The following is a 25,954-nucleotide window of genomic DNA, read 5'->3' on the forward strand; positions in this document are numbered from 1 at the left end:
ACACTACGAGAGGATTCTGAAAACATTTAAGGAAGAAATAGGCATTACAGTAACATAATATTGATTCATATTTGATCAGCGCTGCCTAGTTTGACCGTTTGGTCAGAGTTCGCGAGTGATTGACAGCCGGCTCTCATAGACGGCAGATGGACAGCGGACCTCAGATCAGCTCTTACTGCTTGTTTTCCTCCGGTCTGGGAAATCTTTTCAGGCTACCTGTTTCATGTACTACTGTCAGGATATAGCGACCGTTTTATAAAAAAATATTTTTTTTAAATCATATTTGCTCCAATCTCGCCTACTTCCGCTTTAAGTATTTTTGTTCCTGTACTTATAATATGTAGTTGTAATGCACCTTTATTCAGTAACAGGGCTGGACTGGGACAAAAAATCAGCCCTGGCATTTTGGCCCAGACCGGCCCCATCACTGGCCACGTGTGCTGTGTGTACCACGCTTTGTTGAAGGCTCTGTTCGAGGAAATCCCTTCAAATGTGGTTGTTTTGCATACTTGCCAATCTTGAGACCTCAAAAATAGGGAGGATTTCTAAACCTAAGGGGGGGGGGGGGGGGGGGGGCCCTGGGGGTCCTCCCCCAGAACAATTTGAGTTTCAGAGACTTTGTTTCCTGAATTCTGGTGACTTTAAAACAATGAAAATAACAAAATAATAAGTACACTGCAACAGCATTTTCTATGTTAAAGGGACTATTTGTAACTTTCAGAAATACTTGTTAACAGCGACACCTGTGGCCGTTAAGTCAACGAAAGTCGACGTCGGGCTCGTGCTTGTGCTCGCTCTACATAGACATGAACGAGCATCGCTCAAAACAGTGAGGCGACACACGTCAGCTAAAACCACAATATCACTCTATATTTCACCTGCTTGGCAGTAATGTTAGCTGACCAGACGAAGGTCTCTCCATGAATCAATGCTGATCCTAGTGTTGGCTTTTCCTGCTTCAGCCTCCGGGGCTGAAGCAGGAAAAGAAACGTTTTCGCCTCCGGCCGCAGCCGGAGGGAACAGGGGAGGCACCGGCACCCGGTCGGAAACGATAACATTTCTCGCTGCGGAGCCCCGTCACTTCACAAGACACGGGAAACCTCTGTTGGTCTGGAGGAGCAGCAGCATTTAGTTCTGCACAAACGTCCACTGTACATTTACTAGATATTCTCAGAGCTAAACTAACTCTTCTGCAGTGTGTAGTGCGCGCGCGTGAACGTGAGGTGCAGCGAGAACGCGCGCGTTGTGTTAGTGCAGGCAGGCAGAGGAACGGTAGCCACATGCACATATGCGAACGTGTATATGCGAATGCGCATGGGATCCCGACCCGGTAGATTTATACCTGTAAAAAGTTACAAACGGTCCCTTTAAACTTCTAATTTTACCTTTAAATCTCAGGAAAGAAGACTGAATAATTCGCCCTGTGGCATAAACTTTGCATGTGAATATCTAGCATCATCATATTATATTTATTATATTATTATATATTCATCAGTTATAATTAATTTTTTTGCCCCTTCTGTCCTTTTTTTTTAATTATACATACTGTGCAGTGCCAAAGTAAATTTGATAGTCTTATCGGAACCTATCACATTCAGACTCTGATGGGGGGGCCAGTGACAGCCCCGGCCCCCCTTTGGTCCCGCCCCTGGCAGGCACCAAGCGTAACATGAGAAGTGCCTGTTGAGAATGAGCTAAACCCCTCAGGCCTTGTTGCACACAAACACACCCTCCTCTCTCTCTCTCTCTGTGTGAGAGAGAGATTCCTGTGGACTCCACCCTGCTCTGCTCTTCACTGTTTCCAGGAAATGTTCTTCAGTGCTGCTTTACATCTGTTAGCTGCTGCTCAACACACAGCAGAACAGACCTGAGGACACACAGACTGAACTCCACATTAACCCAGCTGCAGGAGCTCATCTGTACTTTGGAGGGTTTTGTTGTAAACAGGGAGGGCGTGGCCGACAGAGGAAAGCCTGTTTCACCGCTGGGAATCATTTATCTGTCTCTCTCTGGTTGACATCTTCTTATTTGGTAAGTGGAGCTCACTTTTTACATGTTTCAGTGGATTAAAGGTACTCCAAAAGGCATTTCTAACCTGTTTCTAGTACCTTGTATTTTGTGATGGCTGACTCATAGCTATACAGGCTAACCTTTGTGTGAGCTCAGGTTTGGTCCTCTGGGTGCTTCAGTCATCTCAGTGTTCTCAGCCAAGCAAACTTCACAATGTTAAAGTTTTAATTGAGCTAAACTGATGAATGCTTAATGCCACATAACTGATGTCTTTAAACTTTGGTGAGAATCTGAAATGGGGAACACATTTGTTATCTGCCTTCCTGTCTGTCTGAATGTATGCATGTGGAAACTGCAAACATGTAGCTTACTTCCACACACACACACAGACACACACACACACACACTGGGTTGTTTGTTTGCTACATTGCTCTCAAGCTGGCAGCACCAGATAAAGTTACAGTGCATTTCAAACCCAGGAATAGCCTTTTCTTTGGGGCAGACATTGACTCGTCATACCAGGAAAATCATAGGTGTAACCTTTTAAAGGTCCCATATTGTAAAAAGTGAGATTTTCCATGTCGTTTTATATTATAAAGCAGGTTTAAGTGATATATATAAATACTGTGAAAGTATCAAAACGCTCAATCCACAGGGAAATACACACAGCCTGTATTCAGAAACTCTGCATTTAAAACAAGCTGTCAAGCTGTCCATTTGTGATGTCACAAATATACAATATTTAGACCCTTTACACAGATTTAAACGTAAACCTTTTCTTTATTTTGTTCTTGATTTTAAAAGGTCCCATATTGTAAAAAGCGAGATTTTCATGTCTTTTATATTATAAAGCAGGTTTAAGTACTTTATAAATCCTGTTAAACTACTATATAAAGCTTGTTAAACTATCAAAACGCTCAATATACGGAGAAATACACACAGCCCGTATTCAGAAATTGTGTGTTTGAAACAAGCCGTTAGGATTTCTGTCCATTTGTGATGTCACATATATACAATATTTAGACCCTTTACACAGATTTAAACGTAAACATTCTAAATTTGTCCCAGTTTATTTCCTGTTGCAGTGTATGTGAATGACATCAGCTGACAGGAAGTAAAAATGGACCCAAGCTGTTTCCTAGCAACGCAATTCCGTTGCCATTCCGTCGAAATGCGCTAAAACGGAGCGTTTCTGACAGAGGGTGAATACAGGTATATTCAGACAGACAGTATGGGAAAAATAATGTGCTGTTTGAACATTAAAGCATGTACACATGTTCTATTAGAAACACAAAATATAAGTATGAACTTCAAAATAAGCACGATATGGGACCTTTAACATTGAAGATGGCTTCATTCAAACCAGCTGATGTCCCAGTGAGCCAGCATGCAGAGTAACAGGGCCCCAGGCCTGAATCCATTTATACTGATTTCTGTAAACGAATCAATTCCACCTGCTTCCCTCAGGTGTAATGACTTGATGTGCATATTCCTCTTGGTTAATTCATTCAGTTGTCAGTCCAAACATAGACACACACACTGCTGAAATAGCTGATCTCAAGTAAGAGACTGGGATTTGGGTGGTGATGGGGGTTAAACCTTATTTTTCACTTTAAAATGATTAAAGTGAACCTTATTAAAACAAAATTGCAAAACACTCCCCACAACATGTCAAAATTATATAACAGAGTTAAACTTGTTTAATCGTGTACCTCCATTTATAACTTAATAATGGAACTTGGGTGTGCCACTAGTTCACCGTGATTCAGAGGCAGAACTGTTGCCAAAGTTGTCTTTGTGATGTAACAAGTTATGTAAATAATAGAAGTCTGGAAAACTAACAATTATTTCCATTATTGATTAAGCTGCCAGTTATTTTCTTGACCAATTGATTTATCGTTTGGTCTATAATTAGGGCTGTCAATCGATTAAAAAAGAAATTTAATCGCATGATTGTCCGTGATTAGTTGGGATTAATCGCACATTTTTTATCTGTTCAAAATGTACCTTCTTAAAGGGAGATTTGTCAAGTATTTAACACTCTTATTATCAACATGGGAGTGGACAAATATGCTGCTTTATTCAAATGTATGTACTGAATGCACTTTATGAGAGCGAAAACTCAACAACTGTTGATGTGACGTGTCAGGGGGAATGATGTTGTTGTATTTAAATATACTAGAGCTGCCCATCGATTAAAATATTTAATCGGGATTAATCGCATGATCATCCATAGTTAATTGTGATTACTCACACATTTTTTTATTTATTCAAAATGTACCTTAAAGGGAGATTTGTCAAGTATTTAATACTCTTATCAACATGGGAGCGGGCAAATATGCTTGTTTTATGCAAATGTATGTATATATTTATTATTGGAAATCAATTAACAACACAAAACAATGACAAATATTGTCCAGAAACCCTCACAGGTACTGCATTTAGCATAAAAAAATATGCTCAAATCATAACATGGCAAACTGCAGCCCAACAGACAACAACAGCTGTCAGTGTGTCAGTGTGCTGACTTGACTATGACTTGCCCCAAACTGCATGTGATTATCATAAAGTGGGCATATAATATTCTCACTAATATTAAATATAAGGACACTTTATGGGTTATTTACTCAACAACAGCCTCGGTTAAATCAAAACCTTCTCAACCGTCTCAACAAAAAGCTTTGTCAAACCGGTTCCTACTGTTATCCGCTTGTAAGGTATTACAAGATTGTAATGTTGTCCACCCAAATGACTTCACATGACATCAGTTGCCAGTGATGTCACTGATGTGTCAAGAGATAATTGAGGAATAGTTTGTGTCGGGCTACATGGACGTAAACGCACTTGAAGTGTTGCCAAAGGGCGCATACTTTATAACAATGACTCAGAACCACGACGGTGACTCGGTGTCGGTGATGACGTGTAATAATCAAATGTGGCAAATCAACATCAGCCACCAGCTTGGACTTGAACTGGTCGGTCAACCAGTTTCTAAATGTGCACTTTCCTACACAAGAGTTACACCCTCCTAGTCAAACAAACACCTTCAGGCCTCCCGTGTGCTAACTGTGTCTCATTGACCAGAGAAGTGATCGGCTCTGTGGCAGTTTGACTGCAAATACTCTGAAGCACTTTTTCCATTCAGTGTTTTCTGACCCGTTGCTTGGTGCTCTGGATGTGATGTAATGGCAGCACGAGGTGGAGCCAGCTTGTGAATTCCTTCACTGTGCGTATTCCCCTAAAAAGCTCCAGTGAACAGGGTTTTTCCTGCTTAAGAGAATTACAAGGCGGCCACCTCCTTCAAATTTCCTCCCGCCTCCTGCTCTCGACAGAACTCTATGAAGACGTGTGTCTTCATAGAAGGACCTTTTCCCACATTATCAAATGCAGAAGTTCAAACAGACATCTGTAAAACACAATATCAGACCTTTACAATATATCTGAGAACAAGACTGCCACAAATAGGCTACTGATAAAAGCAAATTAGGAAGTAAAATAATCAGAATAAGTTATATAAAAAAGGCTGTCTTATAAAAGAGTCTTGTAAAAGTGTTTGAGAGGAGATTACTTAAAATACAATTATTTTTTAAATACATGTTAAATGCTTCAAAAACAGGAGATCTACTTTTATCAAATTGTTTTACAAGATATTATCAGTTTTTGTGGGGATATTCTCAAACAGCTTAACCAAGGCATGTGATATGTTGCTTCAGTACACTATAGGAACAAATATTATTGGGATCACTACAGAAAACAGCAGATGAACATTTAATATCCAGGGATTCAAGGGGATTCCAGGGATTCTTTTAATACGGTGGCTTAGTTTCTATTGTAATATTGGAGTCAGAGATCATCTGTTTAAATCTATTTGGGGAACAATGTGTTTAAAATCTAAATTATTCACCTTGTTGAGTTAATTTTGTATCTAAAGCACTTTGAAATATCCTGTAAAAGTACCAAAACCTTTTTTTGATACTCACTGTAGGAACATTTGGCCATATGTGAAAACATTGTGTGTGTGAGTGGGTGTGCGGTTTATTATTAGAAATTCCCCTCAGAGACATGTGGTGGTTCCTGAGCCTGTGGTGGTTTTTGGGAACCACCACTGCTGAGCAGAACCATATGTTCACTTTAACCTGATACAACCCCAAATGTATCCTTTAAGACAAACTCAAGTATGATTATTATTACCCCGCCAAATCTTGAGTTTTGGATATATATATTTGCACTTCGCACCCAAATTCACACACACCAACAGCTGCTCGGTACGCAGGCCTAAAGCTGTGCTTTTTCTTAATTACTGAAGCCAAGATTGTGCGTTTACGTATCTGTATATGTGGTAGGTTTGGTTGAAATAACTATATATATATCGGCAGCGATTTTTCTATACTACTATAATATAAAGAAGCAGCCACTCTATCCTTTTGATATCTTTGGGTCTGTTACTCTCTGTCATTGCGATGTTGAAAATCAATCAACAGAACTGCTTTATGGCAGTAATTTGGCATATGTTTTGTAGAGCCTTGATTTTTCATGTATTTATTTCACTTCACACTACCCTATATCACAATATGTATAGATATCGCAGAATAAAATTACCTATAACACGATAAGATAATTATTACAACAATTACGCAATAAAAGAAAATTACGATAATTTTATTTGTATCTCCCATCCCTACTACGTGTACGAGTTGTGATTAGACCAAAGCCATCCGATACTGGATTTTTGAGTCCGATACCAATATGTGAGAGTTTAAAAAGTCTGATAAAGATATGTCAGATGATATATATTTTCACATAACTGCATAACATAAACGAAGCAGTTGGATAAGGATCCCTTAAATTTTGTAAAACAAACCGGTCAGTGCTCTCTGTAATGCATATCTTTGGTATTTCTGAACTGCAATGTATTATTACTTAAACCTCTATCATTTTATCTTTTGGTCATTTTGGGGGCAACGCAACAAACTGTAAACACAACATTGATATATTATCACAAGTTCATATGGCTAACGTGTTAGCAAACAGTTGCTTATTGACACGGTGAGAGTATCAAAACCTTAAAGGTTTGGTTAGCAGTTGTTTTAATACAGTTTTTGTTAAATTTGTTGAAATTCCCAGTTCATCCCGACAACAATCAATAAATTAAATGTTTTGACAAAAAAAAAAAACTAACTTGTGGCTGTCGCAGAACGGAAATAAACTGTAGATGATTGTAGATGATTGACTACCTACCTACCTACCTACCTACCTACCTACTCTGCCCATGCACATTTGTGGGAGTGGCTTTGGAGGGAGGCCTAAAGCGACTGTCAGGGTTGTCGAATATGCGACGTTCTCTCTACATTTAGTAACTTTTGGAGCCAGTGCTGCTATCTACTTTCATTGGAAAAGAGTTGGCATCGCTGGGATAATTTGGTTGGATCATTTTTAAAATCTAGTGTGCTCTTACTAGTTTCTCAACATTACCAACCCTAGCTTTAAAGTTGCAGCCATGAAACCAAAACAACGAGCTGAAAGATGGTAAAATGCTCCGTAGAGCTGAGGGGAACTGTAGGTTGTGTGGGTTCATCACTAGAACCCCTTTCACATCATCACGTCATTTTATCAGTTGTTAATATGAAAATAAGAGCAACATTTAAGGCCCATGTTTACGGTGATACTGATATGCAGTAACTGTGATAAGCTGAAATTGGCGGATAATATTGGGCATGGCCATGTGTTTGTCCTTGGTGTTTGCTCATTACTTTTCACTCTCTTATCAGCTTCTGTACATAGAAATGTGAAACAGACGTGACCTGTATTTTCTCCAACTTCCGTCCTCACAGGCAAAATGTCCAGGTCAGACTACCCTCCAGGGTACGACGACAACTATGGCCCGCTGTATGCACCTCAGGGTGGTGGGAATTACCCAGGGGGTGGTGGGAATTACCCACCACCCCCTGCGTACGGCTTCCCTGGCTTTGGCGGTCCCCAGCCCTCTGCTCCCTACCCGAGTGGTCCAAACGCCCCTCTGTACCCGGGCCAGTCAGGTGGCTATCCTCCCGGCCCGTACCCAGGACAGCCTCATGGTGGTGGGCCTCCAGGACATGGCTACCCCAATCCCCCTCCCATGCCTCCTATCATGCCACCTACCATGCCATCCGATATCATGAGCTCTGGTAAGACGGGGACTGCTGAGCGTATCCGTGTGGGTCTAAAAAACATTTAACAAGATTGCATCATAGCACTCAAACAATTACACATGCTATTTAAGTTGAAGTTGGTAACTTTGAGTAAATATTATTTAAAAGAAAAAGTTGTTTTCATAAACATCTTGTAGTGCACTGCTTAGCTGTAAGATGAGAAAGTTTGCTCCGGCCGGTGGGCCACTTTCTCATTTTACAGCTAAACAGTACACTACAAGATGTTTATGAAAACGTTTGAGGCGAGACGTCGGCATTACAGCAACAGAATCTTGATTCATATCAGTGTTCATTTTGGCAGCTATTTTAGATTAAGTCTTAGTCTTAAAAAAAAAATGCTTATTAGTTTTAGTCTCATTTTAGTCATTTTTATCCTTCATAGTTTTAATCGACAACTCAAAGGTTTTAATCACTGAAAAGTCATCTTATTTTAGTCAAAATGTTTTCTCTCTCGTAATCAGCTATTTTTTTTTACTTTAATCTTAGTCCTGTTTAGTCGTCAGATTATATCAAACATTTCTGTCATTTTAGTCAAACTTATTTCACATTTGATGTTATCATTATCTGATGAAAAACACAGGTTGAATGATTAAGAATGCAGCTTTGCAGTAAGTTCGAGTCCTCCTGACGGCGCTCATTAATGACGCGTGGTACAATCGCACCCACCGGTCCGTTATGAGAGCCAATCCGCCCACCCAACATGTAAAAATATGCATTACTCAACCACCTGAACCCGACCCGCAAACCAACCATCAACTTTATGCATTATAGTGGCACAATTGTCAGGATTGAGGTGAGAGACGGACTGAACACCGCCGCCACCGAGCGTTGTGTGTTTGAGACAAAGACAGAGTTTTTATGTTTTTAAACTACATTTTAGTCTCGTCTTTTTTTCGTGCATGTTTTATATCGTCACCGTTAGTGATTAAAGACGTCAGTGCCGTCTCGTCATCGTCTCGTCTTAATCATGGAAAAAAAAGTCATTGACGAACATATTCTGTCATAGTTTTCGTCAACGAAATCAACACTGATTAATATTTGATCAGCGCTGCCCAGTTTGACAGTTTGATCGAAGTCCGTAAGTGATTGACAGCTGCTCGGAGAATCCTCAGCTGCAGCTCGGCTGTGATTGGTTGTATCTGTTCGGGCGCCATTAGGAGCACCGAGAGGAGGCAGAGGAACATTATTTTTTTCACAGATTATCTGTCTCATGCACTACCGTCAGGATCTAGCGACAGTTTTATAAAAGTAACATTTTATCATATTTGCTCAAAGTTACCAACTGCAGCTTTAAAGCTCAGTTTGTTCAAAGAAAGAGTTAAACATTTTGGAAAAATATGCTTATTCACTTTTTTTTTGTGCAGAGATAGATGAGAATATCGTTGCCACTCACATCTGAGAGTGGAAGTGTGAAAAATGTGGAATCATCATGACAGGTTTCCTGTAGCTCTTTGTGGTCACATTTCTGTTCTACTCACGATGACACAGGTGATGAGTTTGCAGCGAGCGGCAGCGGTTGGGACAGTATGAGCATTCGGCATGCCTTCATCAGAAAGGTAAAACACACTTGTCACACAAACCATACTGGATTAGCTCCAGCTTGAGTCCGTCACGTATTACCACTACATACGAGTCACAGAGCAAAGAGAGAAACCACCGGGTGTAACATCCCTTTTTTGTGTTTTTCAGGTGTATTTGATTTTGGCGTCTCAGCTCCTCGTCACCACGGCCATCGTGGCCGTGTTCACGTTTGTGTGAGTATGCGGAGTGTGTTTTGTGTGTCTGTCTGTGTGTATCATGCTGCTAACTCTGTCTCTGTTTCTCCACAGCCAACCTGTCAGAACTTTCGTACAGAGAAACCAGGCTATCTACTGGGCATCATAGTAAGTCTCGCTCTGCGGTGACATCTAGGGCTGTCCCGAATACCATTTTTTGGGGCTTTAAAGCTTCAGTGAGAAATATTCGAAGCTATTTGAAGCTTCGCGGCAAGTTGAAGTTCTTCTGTCTCACCCGGTTCAGCGTCGCTGCCGCACTGCTGCCGCACTGCTGCCGCACTGCTGCCGCACTGCTGCACACACACACACACACACACACACACACACACACACACACACACACACCTCTACACCCAACAAACAGCGATATATAGTCTGAGAATAACTAATATTATTACACGGCTGTGTTGAATACTCGATTCTGATTGGTCAATCACTGCGTTCTACGGTCTGTTACTTCTTTATAGCAGACCGTTGCTATGTATGCAGTTCTGAAGTCGGACTCTGGCGGACCGTTTTTGTGTCAAATTATTGATTTCTTAAATAAGTAGCCGTGTAATAAGCAGGATAATCCACAGCAAGCCGGCCTTCAGGGCGATGAGAGACGCCCTCATCATCGCCCTGTCGGAGTTTCTTTCACTACAATGACCGACTCGCTGTAGATTATCCCGCTTATGAATAATGTTGTAGGGTTATTCCTTATTTCATAGGCTATTTTGGTATTTATGTTTATGTGTTTTATTATTCCATACTTGTGTGTGTGTGTGTGTGTGTGTATATATATATATATATATATATAAACAAAGCATTAGAATAGTGATTTGGAGGTCGACTACCATGGCAACGGTCGAAGGCTTCGAAGCATTCGGGTCAGCCCTAGTGACATCAGTGCCTTTTTTTTAAAGTTATGTCTTTATAGGAATCAAAATGAAAGTTTGTGACTATGAATATACTCATCTCTGCATTTTGTTGTTTTAGTGCTGTGTATTTCATCACCCACATGGTGCTGGTCTGCTGTAAGGGCCCCCGGTGAGTGCAGCTGCTCGGTTTTACAAAGAAACATTTCCACAAAGCATATCCATAAAACTGCATTTAAAATTCTAATCGCTCTCTCTTTGTAGGAGGAAGTGCCCGTGGAACGTCATTCTGCTCACCATCTTTGTAAGTCAGATGACTTGTGGTTGACTTGTGAATCAGGAAATTGCTGTCGGTTTCCTGGACTTGGATCAAGTCTATTCTTGGAACCAAATACTGAAGCTTTCTCAGTGCAAATTTCCATCAGCTTATGCTGGTATTATCTCAATACTTTGGTACTGGAACCAAACAGTGAGTCACCAAGCTGGACTCGGGCTGCGTTTGCATAATGCCTCTGACATGTCGTTTCTGTGTCTGTGTTTTATCAGCTCTGTGCACAAAATGGCTCCATGTATGACTTCATGGATTTGTTATTCAGCTTTGTGGTGGTCATTTCTAGATGATTTACACATTATTAATTAAGTCTTTAGCACAAGAATATATGGTAATATATTAAAGTAATATATCATGTATTATTTTTTATTTAAGGAGACCATCACTTTTTCTGTATATTATACTTTATTCAGAGATGTTTAGGTCAGGATTTGTTTTTCATCAAATGTTGTGATTAGGGCTGTCAATCGATTAAAATATTTAATCGCGAATTAATCGTGAATTAATCGCACATTTTTGTTATCTGCTCAAAATGTACCTTAAAGGGAGATTTGTCAAGTATTTAATACTCTTATCAACGTGGGAGTGGACAAATATGCAAATGTATGTATATATTTATTATTGGAAATCAATTAACAACACAAAACAATGACAAATATTGTCCAGAAACCCTCACAGGTACTGCATTTAGCATAAAAAAATATGCTCAAATCATAACATGGCAAACTGCAGCCCAACAGACAACAACAGCTGTCAGTGTGTCAGTGTGCTGACTTGACTATGACTTGCCCCAAACTGCATGTGATTATCATAAAGTGGGCATGTCTATAAAGGGGAGACCCGTGGGTACCCATAGTACTAGTGTGACATGGTTGGTACCAATGGATTCCTTAGGTTTTTCTAGTTTCATATCATGCCAGTGTCTTCACTCTAGCTTTAAAACTGAGCCCGCCACAACCTAAAAATCACAAGTTGCCTGAATGCGTTAAAGATATTAGTGGCGTTTAAACAAAATGTGTGTTATCGTGTTCATTTGACAGCCCTAGTTGTGATGTAACTGTATTTTTTTTCGATGGACAAATAGACCTTTTTTTTTTATTTTGTACAGACCCTGGCGTTGTCCTACATGACTGGATCCATTTCCAGGTAAGACAAACTTGTACAGTCCACATGGTAGTTTATAAACTTCCAGTACATTTCCCTCAGAATTAACTGTGTTGCTTTTCGGTTTTAGTTACTACGATACAAAAGCGGTGTTTCTCGCTCTGGGGATCACCGCTGTCGTCTGCATCGCCGTCACCGTCTTCTGCTTCCAGACAAAGGTAGGGTGTGTGTGTGTGTGTGTGTGTGTGTGTGTGTGTGCGGAGTGCTTATCAGCTTCAAATGTCTGCAGTGTATTTGTGCGGTCGCACGTGCCTTAACGTGGTCTGTCGGTGGTTTCTCTTTCTAGGTGGACTTCACAAAGTGCCAGGGCCTGTTCTGTGTCCTTGGGATCGTAGTATTCGTGACCGGCATCATTTCGACCATCGTGCTGTCATTCAAATATGTGAGTTAAGGCTGATGTGAACAAACAAAACAACCCCGACAACACACCTTTTCAAGTCTCCATCGTTGTAATGACTGTTTGTTGTTGCAGATGCTGTGGCTTCACATGCTCTACGCAGCTATAGGAGCCATAGCTTTCACTTTGGTGAGTAATATTACATAATATCACTTTTGATTAGGGGTGGAACGGTTCACAAAATTCACGGTTCGGTTCATATCCCGGTGTTGAGGGGGTCACGGTGTTCGGTTCGGTACATTTATGGTCCAGCGAGGAGGGCAATTTCTGATTTCAACATGCTTTTCATTTATTTGGCTAAAACAAGTTAACAAATGTTTGCCTTAACAAAAGTATGGCTTACATAAAGAACATAAACACGTCTTCATTGTCAAATCTAAATTGAAAGAATAGGTCTTCTACAGTTATTAGTGCAAACAAAAAATGCAGCTTTGTTATTTTCATATAAATATAATGAAATAGACAAAGGCCATCAATTATACTTAAAGAAACAGTATAACATATGTCTCAGTTCCCTGATTATCAATTGAAAGATTAGTTTTTCCACTCAAAAAGTGAAGTATTTGGAAAGGAGTACAGTTGGATTTCTGTGCCGCTGTTACTTAAAAATAATGAATACATTACAGGGGTTGTGCAGCTGTGCAGCTGTTGCCCCTCTCAAGTTTCCTGTCAGTGCTTCAGAGAGATGCTCTCTTGTGTTGCTCTCATAAAAGGCGGCGTGTCTGCAAAACGTACCTTTTTTATCTCCCACTCTGGGAGCAGATGTGATGTGCAGCCAGTCACTAACTCTCATAAGCCCTGGTTGTCTATCCGTCTGTAGTAAGAGCTACGTAGGCTGTGTCGGACAATTCTTTGACAATTCCTAGTCGTGTCTGTGTTGTATTACTGTGTTGCTTAAGAGTCGGCAAGAGGGGATATTATAGCGCGGCTCAAGTAACGTTAATCATATGCTGAATTCCAGCGTCCTCCACGACTGCGCAGGCCTGCATATCTTTCACTATAAACCTCCCCGATGCTTTAGTTGTTGTTTTTTGTTGCTGTGGGCAGAAGGAGCTGCTCTTTCCCAAGCGACTCTCTCCTCCTTGCGCTATCAACAGACACACCGGAGTGATGTCTTCTTTAATGGTTCATCATGTTGGAAGTGTTGCCGCTAGCATAAACCACACGTGTTGCACAGTGTTCACACACAGTCGACGTTTTATCCACCACTTTTTTCCGTAATTTTCAAAGGCAACACTAAATCTGTAATGCTCCCATACAGCAGAACGAAACGATGCTGGCGGATCCTCTAACTTTACTTTATCGTGTCCACTCGCCATTTAAACTGACTGAAAGCTGCACTCGACACTTCATCCGTGCCGACTAAGAAGTTTTTCCCCCCCGATAACTTTATTTGAAGGGTTTTTTTTCTGCCTTTTTGACTGAAATCTGTGAGGCTGTTTCCCATTTCTAGTGTGACAATAAAGGGGAGCCAAACTCTACATGAAAAAAAAAGCACACAATGGGCCTCATAACCTTTTTCAAATGAAACGAACACAACACACGCCCCGAACCGTGACTAGCGAACCGAACGGGTTGTTTACTTGAACCCTTCCATCCCTACATTTGATGATGGTTTTATACTGTTATTGTTTATAGTTGCTCTTTGGGGTATTACTCTTTCAGAACATTTGTTCCAGTGTTATTCTGAATGTTTCTTGTTTGTCTCGTAGTTCCTAGCGTACCACACGCAGCTGCTGATAGGGAACAGGAAGCACTCCATCAGTCCAGAGGAGTACGTGTTCGCCGCGCTCTCCATCTACGTCGACATCGTCCAGATCTTCCTTTTCCTGCTGCAAATTATCGGTGCTACGACCAAATGAGTGCACCCGAGGGTACGCGACCAGCTTGGGTCAACACGGTGCAGACGAGTGCCCGCAAAACCATTCCGTGCTTTTTAAAAACCTCTTGCTTCGTTTTCAAGTCAGAATCATAAAAACATTTATAAAATCCTGAAGCACTCTGGTGAAAATGTTCAAGGGCTGAGTTTGAGATTTTGTCAAAAAGAAAAATGCACTTTTTCTGAAATGAATATTTCACTACCGTATATCTGAATTAAGCAACTTTTCAGTGGTTCAAAAAGAATATTAATACTACAATATAAATATCTATATAGACACTGGAATGCCAGCTGCAACATGTATTCACTCTTGCTGGACTTAAGTTAAGGCAGACCGTGTCTCAACATTTTCCTCTGCATGTAGATGTGCTGTTATACATTTAGAGCTGGGGCCCGTCTGTATAGATGTATAAATGGGCAAACATGTTTATTCTAATGTTCAAACCACTTCTCTGGTTGGCTTTGAAGTACAAGTAAAGGGGTTGGGCAATACCACAAAATAATAATACCAGTACCAGGATCATATCAATACCGATATATTGATTTATTTAAAGCAGCTAATGTTCTTTCATGTAAGAAATATCATGATTTATGAAGTGAATGAATCATCAATAGGCTATTTCTAAATATTTACCAATGAATAGTTTTCAAACATTAGGCATTTATTTTTCATATTTGCTTCTTAATTACTTAAAGGAATAGTTCCACATTTTGGGAAATGCGCATAATTTGCTGTCTTGCTTAGAGTCATATGAAAAGGATTGATACCACTCTCGTGTCTGTACTGTATTATGGTGCCTTCAAATGGAGTCGGGTTTACACCATTGGAAGTCGTGTTCACGATATGCGTGGCGTTCAGGTGTTTAAGTCGTGAAGAACACCGCTGCTAAGCAACGGCAATATTAACGTTACCATCGGCGTCTAGAAGTCACAGAGGCTAACGATTTAGCAGGTGGGTAACATAATGCAGGAAATGCAAAGGCATAATGACAGAGGAAAAAGATGAGGTCGTTGGGAATAAAAATTACAAAGAAAAACAATATACAACTAAAATCGCAATATTTTAACTTATTATGCACCGAAAAATGAACTTCCATGGGCTCCGCCGTTTCTCATAAACGTCAACAAACACGTCACAACTCGTGAACTTGGAGCTTTCGTGAATACGACATGAGGGGGGCGTTCATATGGATTCATCCCGTGAACGCGGTAAACACCACCCCATTAGAAGGCACCAATAAATACTGTATAAATCTGCCTACCAGCGCCTCTAAAGCTCACTACTTATCTTGTTATATCTCGTTTGTTTAATCCATAGAGAAACAAAGTGTACAAACTTCAGGTTGTGTTTTATGGTTGTGTCATATGCTGGATTTCTTTTTCTTGGCCTCTAGCAGTAACTTCCTGAACGTAACTGGACCTATAATATATATAATTCGGGTTTTGTACAGATTAAACAAACATGGTATATAACGTGTTAATTAGTGAATTTAACCGGTGCTGGTAGAAAGTTTGGTAGCTCGCTGTAGTTTCATATTTAGCGTACAGACATGAGGGTGGTATAGATCGCCTCATCTAACTCTCAGCAAGAAAGTGAATCAGTATATTTCTCAACTATTGCTTTAGGTTTATGCATGTTAGAAGGCAAACCCGGTTTTAATTGAAGTGATCTCTGTGGGTATGCACACAACAACAGCTGAAAAGCAAAAAAAAAAGTGTTTATGTGCTTAAAAGGTGACGTTACATCTTATTACACTAGTATGGATATTCAAAACTACACTTTGTATTGGCAGTATTGATACTTTGGTGATTGATCTGCCCATCCCTGAAACACAGCTCAGTACACCTAATAATGGCTTCATATTCACAAGCCTTTGCTGAAGGTTTAATACATACGTTGCTGTATTGTAACTATATACATTCTACATCACTACAGTGCCTTCACAATGACAATGTTTATGAGATTAGGTTTTTGTTTTTTTACTTTAAGAAGTACATGGTTATACTCCACAGGCTTTTATAGTATTGTTACATATTGTGTCAGTTAATATATTCTCGTGTTACATTCAGATCTGGGTCGGATACTGAGTGGCAGCAAGGCAGGTTAAAACACAGTTAAAGCCATGTAGTTAAATTATTGGAACTGAAAGTGAGTTCCAGCTAGTGTGGCATTGCTAAAAAGCTCAACGAAATGATTGACCCCACCCAGCTGGTCCCTCCTCTGCACATGTTCATATTCATCACAAGTATAGACCCAAGTTACATATACAGCCTTTGAGTCAAAACAACTAAGGCAGACTTTTTGAATGTGCAGCACAGATGGTCAGTGTGGGGTATATGGGTTTGTAAATATACATTTAAAAAAAAATTTGTTTGCCTTTTCATATCAAATAAACATTTGTATTTGTGAGTTTTGATGTCGTTCATATGCAGTTGTATCAGTTATGGTTCTTGTTTATGTGTTTAAAAAACTTTTAGATATACATTTATTTCCTTTATCCCACTACTAAAATAGAATGAGCAGTTTGTGGTGCATAGTTTATCAGCACTGTTGACAAGTCGTAACACAAAACGCAAGATGAGTCAGGACTTTTTTCTAGGATACTAGTCTGTACTGATACTTTTTAAAGACTTTTTTTATAGCATACTAAACTGACTTTTTTTTTCACCATACTATACGATGACTTTTTTATGAAAATGTTTTATAGGGCTGACAATCGATTCAAATATTTTATCGTGATAAATCATCCACACATAATCCACATTTTTTTTATCTGTTCAAAATTTTATGAAAAAAAATCATAGTATATAGTATGTCGAAATATCTTATGAAAAAAAGTCATAGTATGTTGGCGGAAAAATTTATTGAAAAAATTCATAGTATATGTTTGTTGAAAAACTTTAGGAAAAAAGTCATAATATAGTATGTCGAAATATTTCATGAAAAAAAGTCATAATATAGTATGTTAAAATATTTCATGAAAAAAAGTCATAGTATAGTATGTCAAAAAAATTTATTGAAAAAATTCATTTGGCATCTTCATTTGAAGTTAGCCCTCAAAACTCACTGTGTCACGTAAGGTCGAACCCACAACCTCCAGTATTCAAACCAAGATATCTAACAAACTGAGCTATTTCACAAGTCATAATATGTCATGTCAAAAAGCGAGTGCAAAAAAGCCAAAGTATAGTATGTGGAAAAATATCATTGTATAGTATGTCCGAAATCTTTCGACATACTATACTATGACTTTTTTTTCGACATACTATACTTTGACTTCTTTTAATTTTCCGACATACTATACAATGACTTTTATCATTACTTTTTTCAACAAACTATACTATAACTTTTTTTAATAACATTTTTCAACATGCTATACTGAGTTTTTTATCGTTGCATTTTTCGCCATACTATGCTATGACTTTTTTAAATTATTTTTCGGCATAGTATGCTATTATGCTTTTGTCGACATAATATACTATGACTTTTATTTCTTCGACATACTATACTATGACTTTTTTAGTTTTTTTCGACATACTATACTGACATTTTCATGACTTTTTTCGACATGGAATCAGCAGTATTGATACTTTGGTGATTGATCTGCCCACCCCTGAAATACAGCTCAGTGCACCTTATTACAGCTTCTGATCTTCTGTCATGGCTTCATATTCACAGTTCCTTCACAATGAAGATGTTTTTGAGATTAGATCTTTTTTACTTTAAAGGGTGAGTTCCAGCTAATGTGGCATTTTTACCAACTACATATAAAATAAACAATTGTATTAATGAGTTCTGATGTGGTTCATATGCAGTTGTACCAGTGATGATTCTTGTTTATGTATTCACAAATTTAAAAATATACATTTATTTCCTTTATCATATTTATAGAACATCAGCGTCAAGGCTAATAAATATGTGATAATCCTTCAGATTCAATGAAGTGGTCAACTATAACAGTAATATTACATCTTTGTTCATGAGCAAGAAAGAAAAACAGCAGTTGTTGATTAAAAGCTCATTCACAAGCACGTCCCGTCTTTCCCAGATTTCCTGCATCTGCCTCGAGAAGAAATAGTCCAAAAGAGGATTTGGATGTTTTAAACTCAAGCCCATAAAGTTGATGTCTCTTCTGTAATCAGTCTTTGGGCCGTAGTGCAGTGGAGTCAAAGTCTCAGTGGCGACATTCAGGACAGGCTGCAAATCATTGCAGCCGTACATACATCATTGGTCCTATTTGACATCCTCTGCATGATGGTTGTAGCGACTCCCTTCATATTCTCCGACATTTGACCGGTTCATCCTCTGTCGAACCTTCAGCTGCTTCAGCCGGTTCTTGTCCACTTCTCTCTTGGCCAAGAGGAAGCCGATGATACCTGTGGGGAGGCCTATCATCCTGCAGGGGGGGGATATTGATTATTAGATTGATTATTTTACTCAGTGGGCAATACAAACTGTCCATTATTGATGCTGAGTGTAGAGAAACTGTCCACATATTGCAGTACGGAGGGAGTAAATTGGGGGGAATGCAAAAACGTGTTTGGTGGAAAGCTAATTCTAACAGCTTTCAATGTACTGTCTTCATATTCCCTTTTATAATTTAATCATCCAGTAATTATTATCCTTAAACTTGAACACAACTCAGTTGCCAGTTTATTAGGTACACCTAGCTAAAATGTATGCAATCCAATAAAACAGACCTGCAATAAATCCTACCCTCATTGAAGCCGTTTCAGAGAGGAGTTGAATCAACTTTATGGTCATTTCTGAGGTGTTGTTGAATTGTATTGTGTTAAACTGAGAGGTTATTCTAATATTGTGTCCACCCTGTTTGTGTGAGTGAGTGTAGAGATTATAATGTAGATTATATTATCTTCAAGCAGGTAGGACTTTTCTTGCAGGGCTGCTTTACTAAGAGTTTTAGTCTAATAAATCCACAATAGAGTGTATAATCTGGCTACAGCATCCCTTTCAACTACAACCGTATTTCTACAGGATTACTGGTACAAGAATGTGAACAGTCAGTGTTGTCAGTTTCTGCATAACAGCGATCACTGTAGACGACAGCAGTCAATAATCTGACTGGTAAAACATGAATAATTTAGTAGATCCGACACACAGGCTGCCAAGGTTGTTACTGATGAGATGAACCAGCAGCAGCTCACTGTGCTTTAGGACCAAGGGATACCGTAAGATCCAAATAATCAACACTCAATCACACTTACATGTTATTAAAAAAAATAAACTCTTTCAGTACAACTACTCCAAATACGGTAACGCTGCCCAAGTAGCAGTACTCATAGTGCAGGGTAATATTGATGATTCTCAAGGTAAATTACTCCGTGTGTAGAAGGGAAATGGTCTGTTGATGTTTGGTACAAACCTAAATTACAATGATGCCAAAAATATTCTGCCTACTGCAGGTTTAAGTGAAGCAAAATATAACTAAAAAGGTATCTATGTGCACAGATACATTCAGGTTCATTTAGATTTAGGTGAGACTGACGATGAAGTCCATTTCATATTTTATTTGGTCATATGATGATTTAGGGGATACATTATTTGGCAGAATGGCCATCATTTCTGATGACTTGAGTTGTGTTTTAAGGGATTTTATGTAAAGCTGGTGACAAAGTTCTTTGTTTGCATTGTAATGTTATATGTATGAAATTATGTTTTATCACTACAACTTGTCTTAGAAGTAGGTTGTCAAACTTAACCTGATAACACATTAACGCAAATTTGTTTTAATGCCACTAATTTCATTAACGCAATCGTATTAGGGCCACATTGAGGGAAAAAATCTGAGATTTCAAGAATAAAGTCATAACTTTAAGAGAAAAAAAGTCATAATATTACGAGAATAAAGTCATAACTTTACGGGAAAAAAGTCGTAACATTACGAGGATAAAGTCATAACTTTACGGGAAAAAAGAAAATAACATGTAAAAACTTTTGACATTATTCTCATAATATTATGACTTTATTCTTGAAATCTCACATTTATTTTTTTTCCCTCAATGTGGCCCTAATACTCCGTCGTACCATAGACCTACAACAATGATAAATAAAAATGAAAATGTAAACAAAAAACAGTTATTCATTTCCATGTTTATAAATCCACAGGGAGCCTCTGGAGAGGAGCTGAAGAGCTGCAGGTTGCAGACCCCTGCACTGACGGGTGTATATAGAGTGAATATAGAGTATACAGACTCACCAGGCATAGCCGATCACCATCATGGGGTTCTTTGCCTTTTTCTTCTTGGGGATGTATTCAGGACCCTCCTCTTCCTCTTCCTCCTCAGCCTTCCTCTTGTCTGTGCTGATCTGCTGTGTCGGTGGTTCTGTTCTGGAGCTGCTCAGGGAGGCAGCAGAGGAGACATGTAGCCGCAAACACCGACACACTGCCGGGGTTCTGCTCCTCTGTGTGAGGAGCCACCGGCCGGGAACAAGGTGAAGACCTAACAGAGGATAAAGACAGACATTTATTCCTCAATTATATGACTTTTTTTTAATTTCAAAATTACAGTATACAAAGTAACAGCAGAAAACATTAAAAACATTTACATACGAAAGAAGCATAGCGAAAACATAAACAAAGAGCTGTGACAAACATAAAAGGACAACAGATAAAATAATTAAAAAAAAACACAATAAAAATAAATAAATAAGTAGATAATAAAAAAGACCACGCTAGAGTATGACAATAATTTCACTTAAAAACGTTAAAGATTTTGCATACATTCATTGTTTTCATTGCTTTTTTTTGTTATGTGAGGAAGAAAGTGTTGACAGAAATAAATTCCATTTCTTTCATAAATACAAAGAAATTAGGCTTTTTTTTGGTAAATTTACTCTTGTGAATGTGGAACTTCACGAGAATTAAAATTAAATTAATAAGAAAAAAATGCATTACTGTCTTTGTCAATGTAATCATAGCAACCAAATATAATATTTCTATAGTACAGGTTCATGTTTCTCAACATTATTAAAGTTTTTAAGTGAAATTATTGTCATACTCTCGCGTGGTCTTTTTTTTATTTTATGTTGGTTTTGTTTCATTTCTGTTGTTCTTTTGTTTGGCACAGCTCTTTGTTTATGTTTTTGCTATGCTTCTTCTGTATGTTAATTATTTTGATGTTTTCTGCTGTTATAATGTATACTGTCATTTTGAAATAAAAAAAAATATATATATATATATATATATATATATATGTGTGTAAAATAAATTCTCAACATTATGTACTGTACTAGTTAATAATCATTAGTGAATTTTTATGTTTTCTTTTTTTACTTTTTCTTGAATTTCAATTATCTAGTAGGAGCCAAATATAATATTTCTATAGAACAGTGCAAAATCTGAGAAAATGTTAACAAGTGTAAAATTATTGACATCTTTCAACAATTTACATGTAAATTTACAGGATCAGAATAAATGAGAGCAAGTTCAGGATGTGATTCACAGAAGGAATAGTTTATATCTATATGTCACTCTTTATCTTCTGTAAGAAACGTTTCACTGGGTAGAATCTGAGATGATGTGACTCCTGTCTGAAGGTTCAGTCTGAAGGTTCAGTCTGTGAAGGTTCAGTCTGTGAAGGTTCAGTCTGTGAAGGTTCAGTCTGTGAAGGTTCAGTCTGAAGGTTCAGTCTGTGAAGGTTCAGTCTGAAGGTTCAGTCTGAAGGTTCAGTCTGTGAAGGTTCAGTCTGTGAAGGTTCAGTCTGTGAAGGTTCAGTCTGAAGGTTCAGTCTGAAGGTTCAGTCTCTGAAGGTTCAGTCTGAAGGTTCAGTCTGAAGGTTCAGTCTGTGAAGGTTCAGTCTGAAGGTTCAGTCTGAAGGTTCAGTCTGAAGGTTCAGTCTGTGAAGGTTCAGTCTGAAGGTTCAGTCTCTGAAGGTTCAGTCTGAAGGTTCAGTCTGAAGGTTCAGTCTGTGAAGGTTCAGTCTGAAGGTTCAGTCTCTGAAGGTTCAGTCTGAAGGTTCAGTCTGTGAAGGTTCAGTCTGTGAAGGTTCAGTCTGAAGGTTCAGTCTGTGAAGGTTCAGTCTGAAGGTTCAGTCTGAAGGTTCAGTCTGAAGGTTCAGTCTGTGAAGGTTCAGTCTGAAGGTTCAGTCTGAAGGTTCAGTCTGTGAAGGTTCAGTCTGAAGGTTCAGTCTGAAGGTTCAGTCTGTGAAGGTTCAGTCTGTGAAGGTTCAGTCTGAAGGTTCAGTCTGTGAAGGTTCAGTCTGTGAAGGTTCAGTCTGAAGGTTCAGTCTGAAGGTCCAGTGTGAAGGTTCAGTCTGAAGGTTCAGTCTGAAGGTTCAGTCTGAAGGTTCAGTCTGTGAAGGTTCAGTCTGTGAAGGTTTAGTCTGAAGGTTCAGTCTGAAGGTCCAGTGTGAAGGTTCAGTCTGTGAAGGTTCAGTCTGAAGGTTCAGTCTGAAGGTCCAGTGTGAAGGTTCAGTCTGTGAAGGTTCAGTCTGTGAAGGTTCAGTCTGAAGGTTCAGTCTGTGAAGGTTCAGTCTGTGAAGGTTCAGTCTGAAGGTTCAGTCTGAAGGTTCAGTCTGAAGGTCCAGTCTGAAGGTTCAGTCTGAAGGTCCAGTGTGAAGGTTCAGTCTGTGAAGGTTCAGTCTGTGAAGGTTCAGTCTGAAGGTTCAGTCTGAAGGTTCAGTCTGAAGGTTCAGTCTGAAGGTCCAGTGTGAAGGTTCAGTCTGTGAAGGTTCAGTCTGAAGGTTCAGTCTCTGAAGGTTCAGTCTGAAGGTCCAGTGTGAAGGTTCAGTCTGTGAAGGTTCAGTCTGAAGGTTCAGTCTCTGAAGGTTCAGTCCTGAAGGTTCAGTCTGTGAAGGTTCAGTCTGTGAAGGTTCAGTCTGTGAAGGTTCAGTCTGAAGGTTCAGTCTGTGAAGGTTTCAGTCTGAAGGTTCAGTCTGAAGGTTCAGTCTGAAGGTTCAGTCTGCAAGGTCCAGTGTGAAGGTTCAGTCTGTGAAGGTTCAGTCTGAAGGTCAGTGTGAAGTTCAGTCTCTGAAGGTTCAGTCTGAAGTTCAGTCTGTGAAGGTTCAAGTCTGTGAAGGTTCAGTCTGTGAAGGTTCAGTCTGTGAAGGTTCAGTCTGAAGGTTCAGTCTCTGAAGGTTCAGTCTGAAGGTCCAGTGTGAAGGTTCAGTCTCTGAAGGTTCAGTCTGAAGGTTCAGTCTGTGAAGGTTCAGTCTGAAGGTCCAGTGTGAAGGTTCAGTCTCTGAAGGTTCAGTCTGAAGGTTCAGTCTGTGAAGGTTCAGTCTGTGAAGGTTCAGTCTGTGAAGGTTCAGTCTGAAGGTTCAGTCTGAAGGTTCAGTCTCTGAAGGTTCAGTCTCTGAAGGTTCAGTCTGAAGGTTCAGTCTGAAGGTTCAGTCTGAAGGTTCAGTCTCTGAAGGTTCAGTCTGAAGGTTCAGTCTGAAGGTTCAGTCTGAAGGTTCAGTCTCTGAAGGTTCAGTCTGAAGGTTCAGTCTGTGAAGGTTCAGTCTCTGAAGGTTCAGTCTGAAGGTTCAGTCTGAAGGTTCAGTCTGTGAAGGTTCAGTCTGAAGGTTCAGTCTGAAGGTTCAGTCTGAAGGTTCAGTCTGTGAAGGTTCAGTCTGAAGGTTCAGTCTGAAGGTTCAGTCTGAAGGTTCAGTCTCTGAAGGTTCAGTCTGAAGGTTCAGTCTGAAGGTTCAGTCTGAAGGTTCAGTCTCTGAAGGTTCAGTCTGAAGGTTCAGTCTGAAGGTTCAGTCTCTGAAGGTTCAGTCTGAAGGTTCAGTCTGAAGGTTCAGTCTCTGAAGGTTCAGTCTGAAGGTTCAGTCTGAAGGTTCAGTCTGAAGGTTCAGTCTGAAGGTTCAGTCTCTGAAGGTTCAGTCTGATGATGTGACTCCTGTCTGAAGGTTCAGTCTGAAGGTTCAGTCTCTGAAGGTTCAGTCTGATGATGTGACTCCTGTCTGAAGGTTCAGTCTGAAGGTTCAGTCTCTGAAGGTTCAGTCTGAAGGTTCAGTCTCTGAAGGTTCAGTCTGAAGGTTCAGTCTCTGAAGGTTCAGTCTGATGATGTGACTCCTGTCTGAAGGTTCAGTCTGAAGGTTCAGTCTCTGAAGGTTCAGTCTGAAGGTTCAGTCTCTGAAGGTTCAGTCTGAAGGTTCAGTCTGAAGGTTCAGTCTCTGAAGGTTCAGTCTGATGATGTGACTCCTGTCTGAAGGTTCAGTCTGAAGGTTCAGTCTCTGAAGGTTCAGTCTGATGATGTGACTCCTGTCTGAAGGTTCAGTCTGAAGGTTCAGTCTCTGAAGGTTCAGTCTCTGAAGGTTCAGTCTGATGATGTGACTCCTGTCTGAAGGTTCAGTCTCTGAAGGTTCAGTCTGAAGGTTCAGTCTGAAGGTTCAGTCTGAAGGTTCAGTCTGTGAAGGTTCAGTCTGAAGGTTCAGTCTGTGAAGGTTCAGTCTGTGAAGGTTCAGTCTCTGAAGGTTCAGTCTGAAGGTTCAGTCTGAAGGTTCAGTCTGTGAAGGTTCAGTCTGAAGGTTCAGTCTGTGAAGGTTCAGTCTCTGAAGGTTCAGTCTGAAGGTTCAGTCTGAAGGTTCAGTCTGAAGGTTCAGTCTCTGAAGGTTCAGTCTGAAGGTTCAGTCTGAAGGTTCAGTCTGAAGGTTCAGTCTCTGAAGGTTCAGTCTGAAGGTTCAGTCTGTGAAGGTTCAGTCTCTGAAGGTTCAGTCTGAAGGTTCAGTCTGAAGGTTCAGTCTGTGAAGGTTCAGTCTGAAGGTTCAGTCTGAAGGTTCAGTCTGAAGGTTCAGTCTGTGAAGGTTCAGTCTGAAGGTTCAGTCTGAAGGTTCAGTCTGAAGGTTCAGTCTCTGAAGGTTCAGTCTGAAGGTTCAGTCTGAAGGTTCAGTCTGAAGGTTCAGTCTCTGAAGGTTCAGTCTGAAGGTTCAGTCTGAAGGTTCAGTCTCTGAAGGTTCAGTCTGAAGGTTCAGTCTGAAGGTTCAGTCTCTGAAGGTTCAGTCTGAAGGTTCAGTCTGAAGGTTCAGTCTGAAGGTTCAGTCTGAAGGTTCAGTCTCTGAAGGTTCAGTCTGATGATGTGACTCCTGTCTGAAGGTTCAGTCTGAAGGTTCAGTCTCTGAAGGTTCAGTCTGATGATGTGACTCCTGTCTGAAGGTTCAGTCTGAAGGTTCAGTCTCTGAAGGTTCAGTCTGAAGGTTCAGTCTCTGAAGGTTCAGTCTGAAGGTTCAGTCTCTGAAGGTTCAGTCTGATGATGTGACTCCTGTCTGAAGGTTCAGTCTGAAGGTTCAGTCTCTGAAGGTTCAGTCTGAAGGTTCAGTCTCTGAAGGTTCAGTCTGAAGGTTCAGTCTGAAGGTTCAGTCTCTGAAGGTTCAGTCTGATGATGTGACTCCTGTCTGAAGGTTCAGT

General features: G+C 39.8%; 2 protein-coding genes and 1 long non-coding RNA gene across 3 annotated transcripts in view; 2 read left to right on the forward strand and 1 right to left on the reverse strand.

Moving 5' to 3' along the window:
* Window positions 1-607: 607 nt before the first annotated feature.
* On the forward strand, window positions 608-15,978 carry LOC119498186. The gene is made up of 3 exons (XR_005209073.1): window positions 608-620; window positions 7,377-7,379; window positions 15,756-15,978. It is a non-coding gene; the product is annotated as an uncharacterized LOC119498186 (long non-coding RNA).
* LOC119498174 (protein lifeguard 3-like) lies at window positions 1,715-15,517 on the forward strand. Its single transcript, XM_037786757.1, has 12 exons — window positions 1,715-2,031; window positions 7,842-8,174; window positions 9,687-9,754; window positions 9,888-9,952; window positions 10,028-10,081; window positions 10,952-11,002; window positions 11,095-11,134; window positions 12,270-12,307; window positions 12,396-12,483; window positions 12,612-12,707; window positions 12,798-12,851; window positions 14,435-15,517. Exons 2-12 carry the CDS (start codon window positions 7,847-7,849, stop codon window positions 14,582-14,584), a joined length of 1,032 nt encoding a protein of 343 aa, XP_037642685.1. The 5' UTR covers window positions 1,715-2,031; window positions 7,842-7,846; the 3' UTR covers window positions 14,585-15,517.
* Window positions 15,979-18,333: 2,355 nt separating the features above from the next.
* si:ch73-71c20.5 (DUF4748 domain-containing protein) overlaps window positions 18,334-25,954 on the reverse strand; it is an 8,906-nt gene continuing 1,285 nt past the window's right edge. The window contains exons 2-3 of the mRNA XM_037786765.1: window positions 20,820-21,063; window positions 18,334-18,998 (exon numbers count right to left, since the gene is read on the reverse strand). Coding sequence (XP_037642693.1) covers window positions 18,836-18,998; window positions 20,820-21,063 — 407 coding nt within the window. The 3' untranslated portion in view covers window positions 18,334-18,835. The remainder of the gene's footprint in view (window positions 18,999-20,819; window positions 21,064-25,954) is intronic.

Source organism: Sebastes umbrosus, chromosome 12, assembly GCF_015220745.1.
Source record: "Sebastes umbrosus isolate fSebUmb1 chromosome 12, fSebUmb1.pri, whole genome shotgun sequence".
Taxonomy (NCBI): domain Eukaryota; kingdom Metazoa; phylum Chordata; class Actinopteri; order Perciformes; family Sebastidae; genus Sebastes; species Sebastes umbrosus.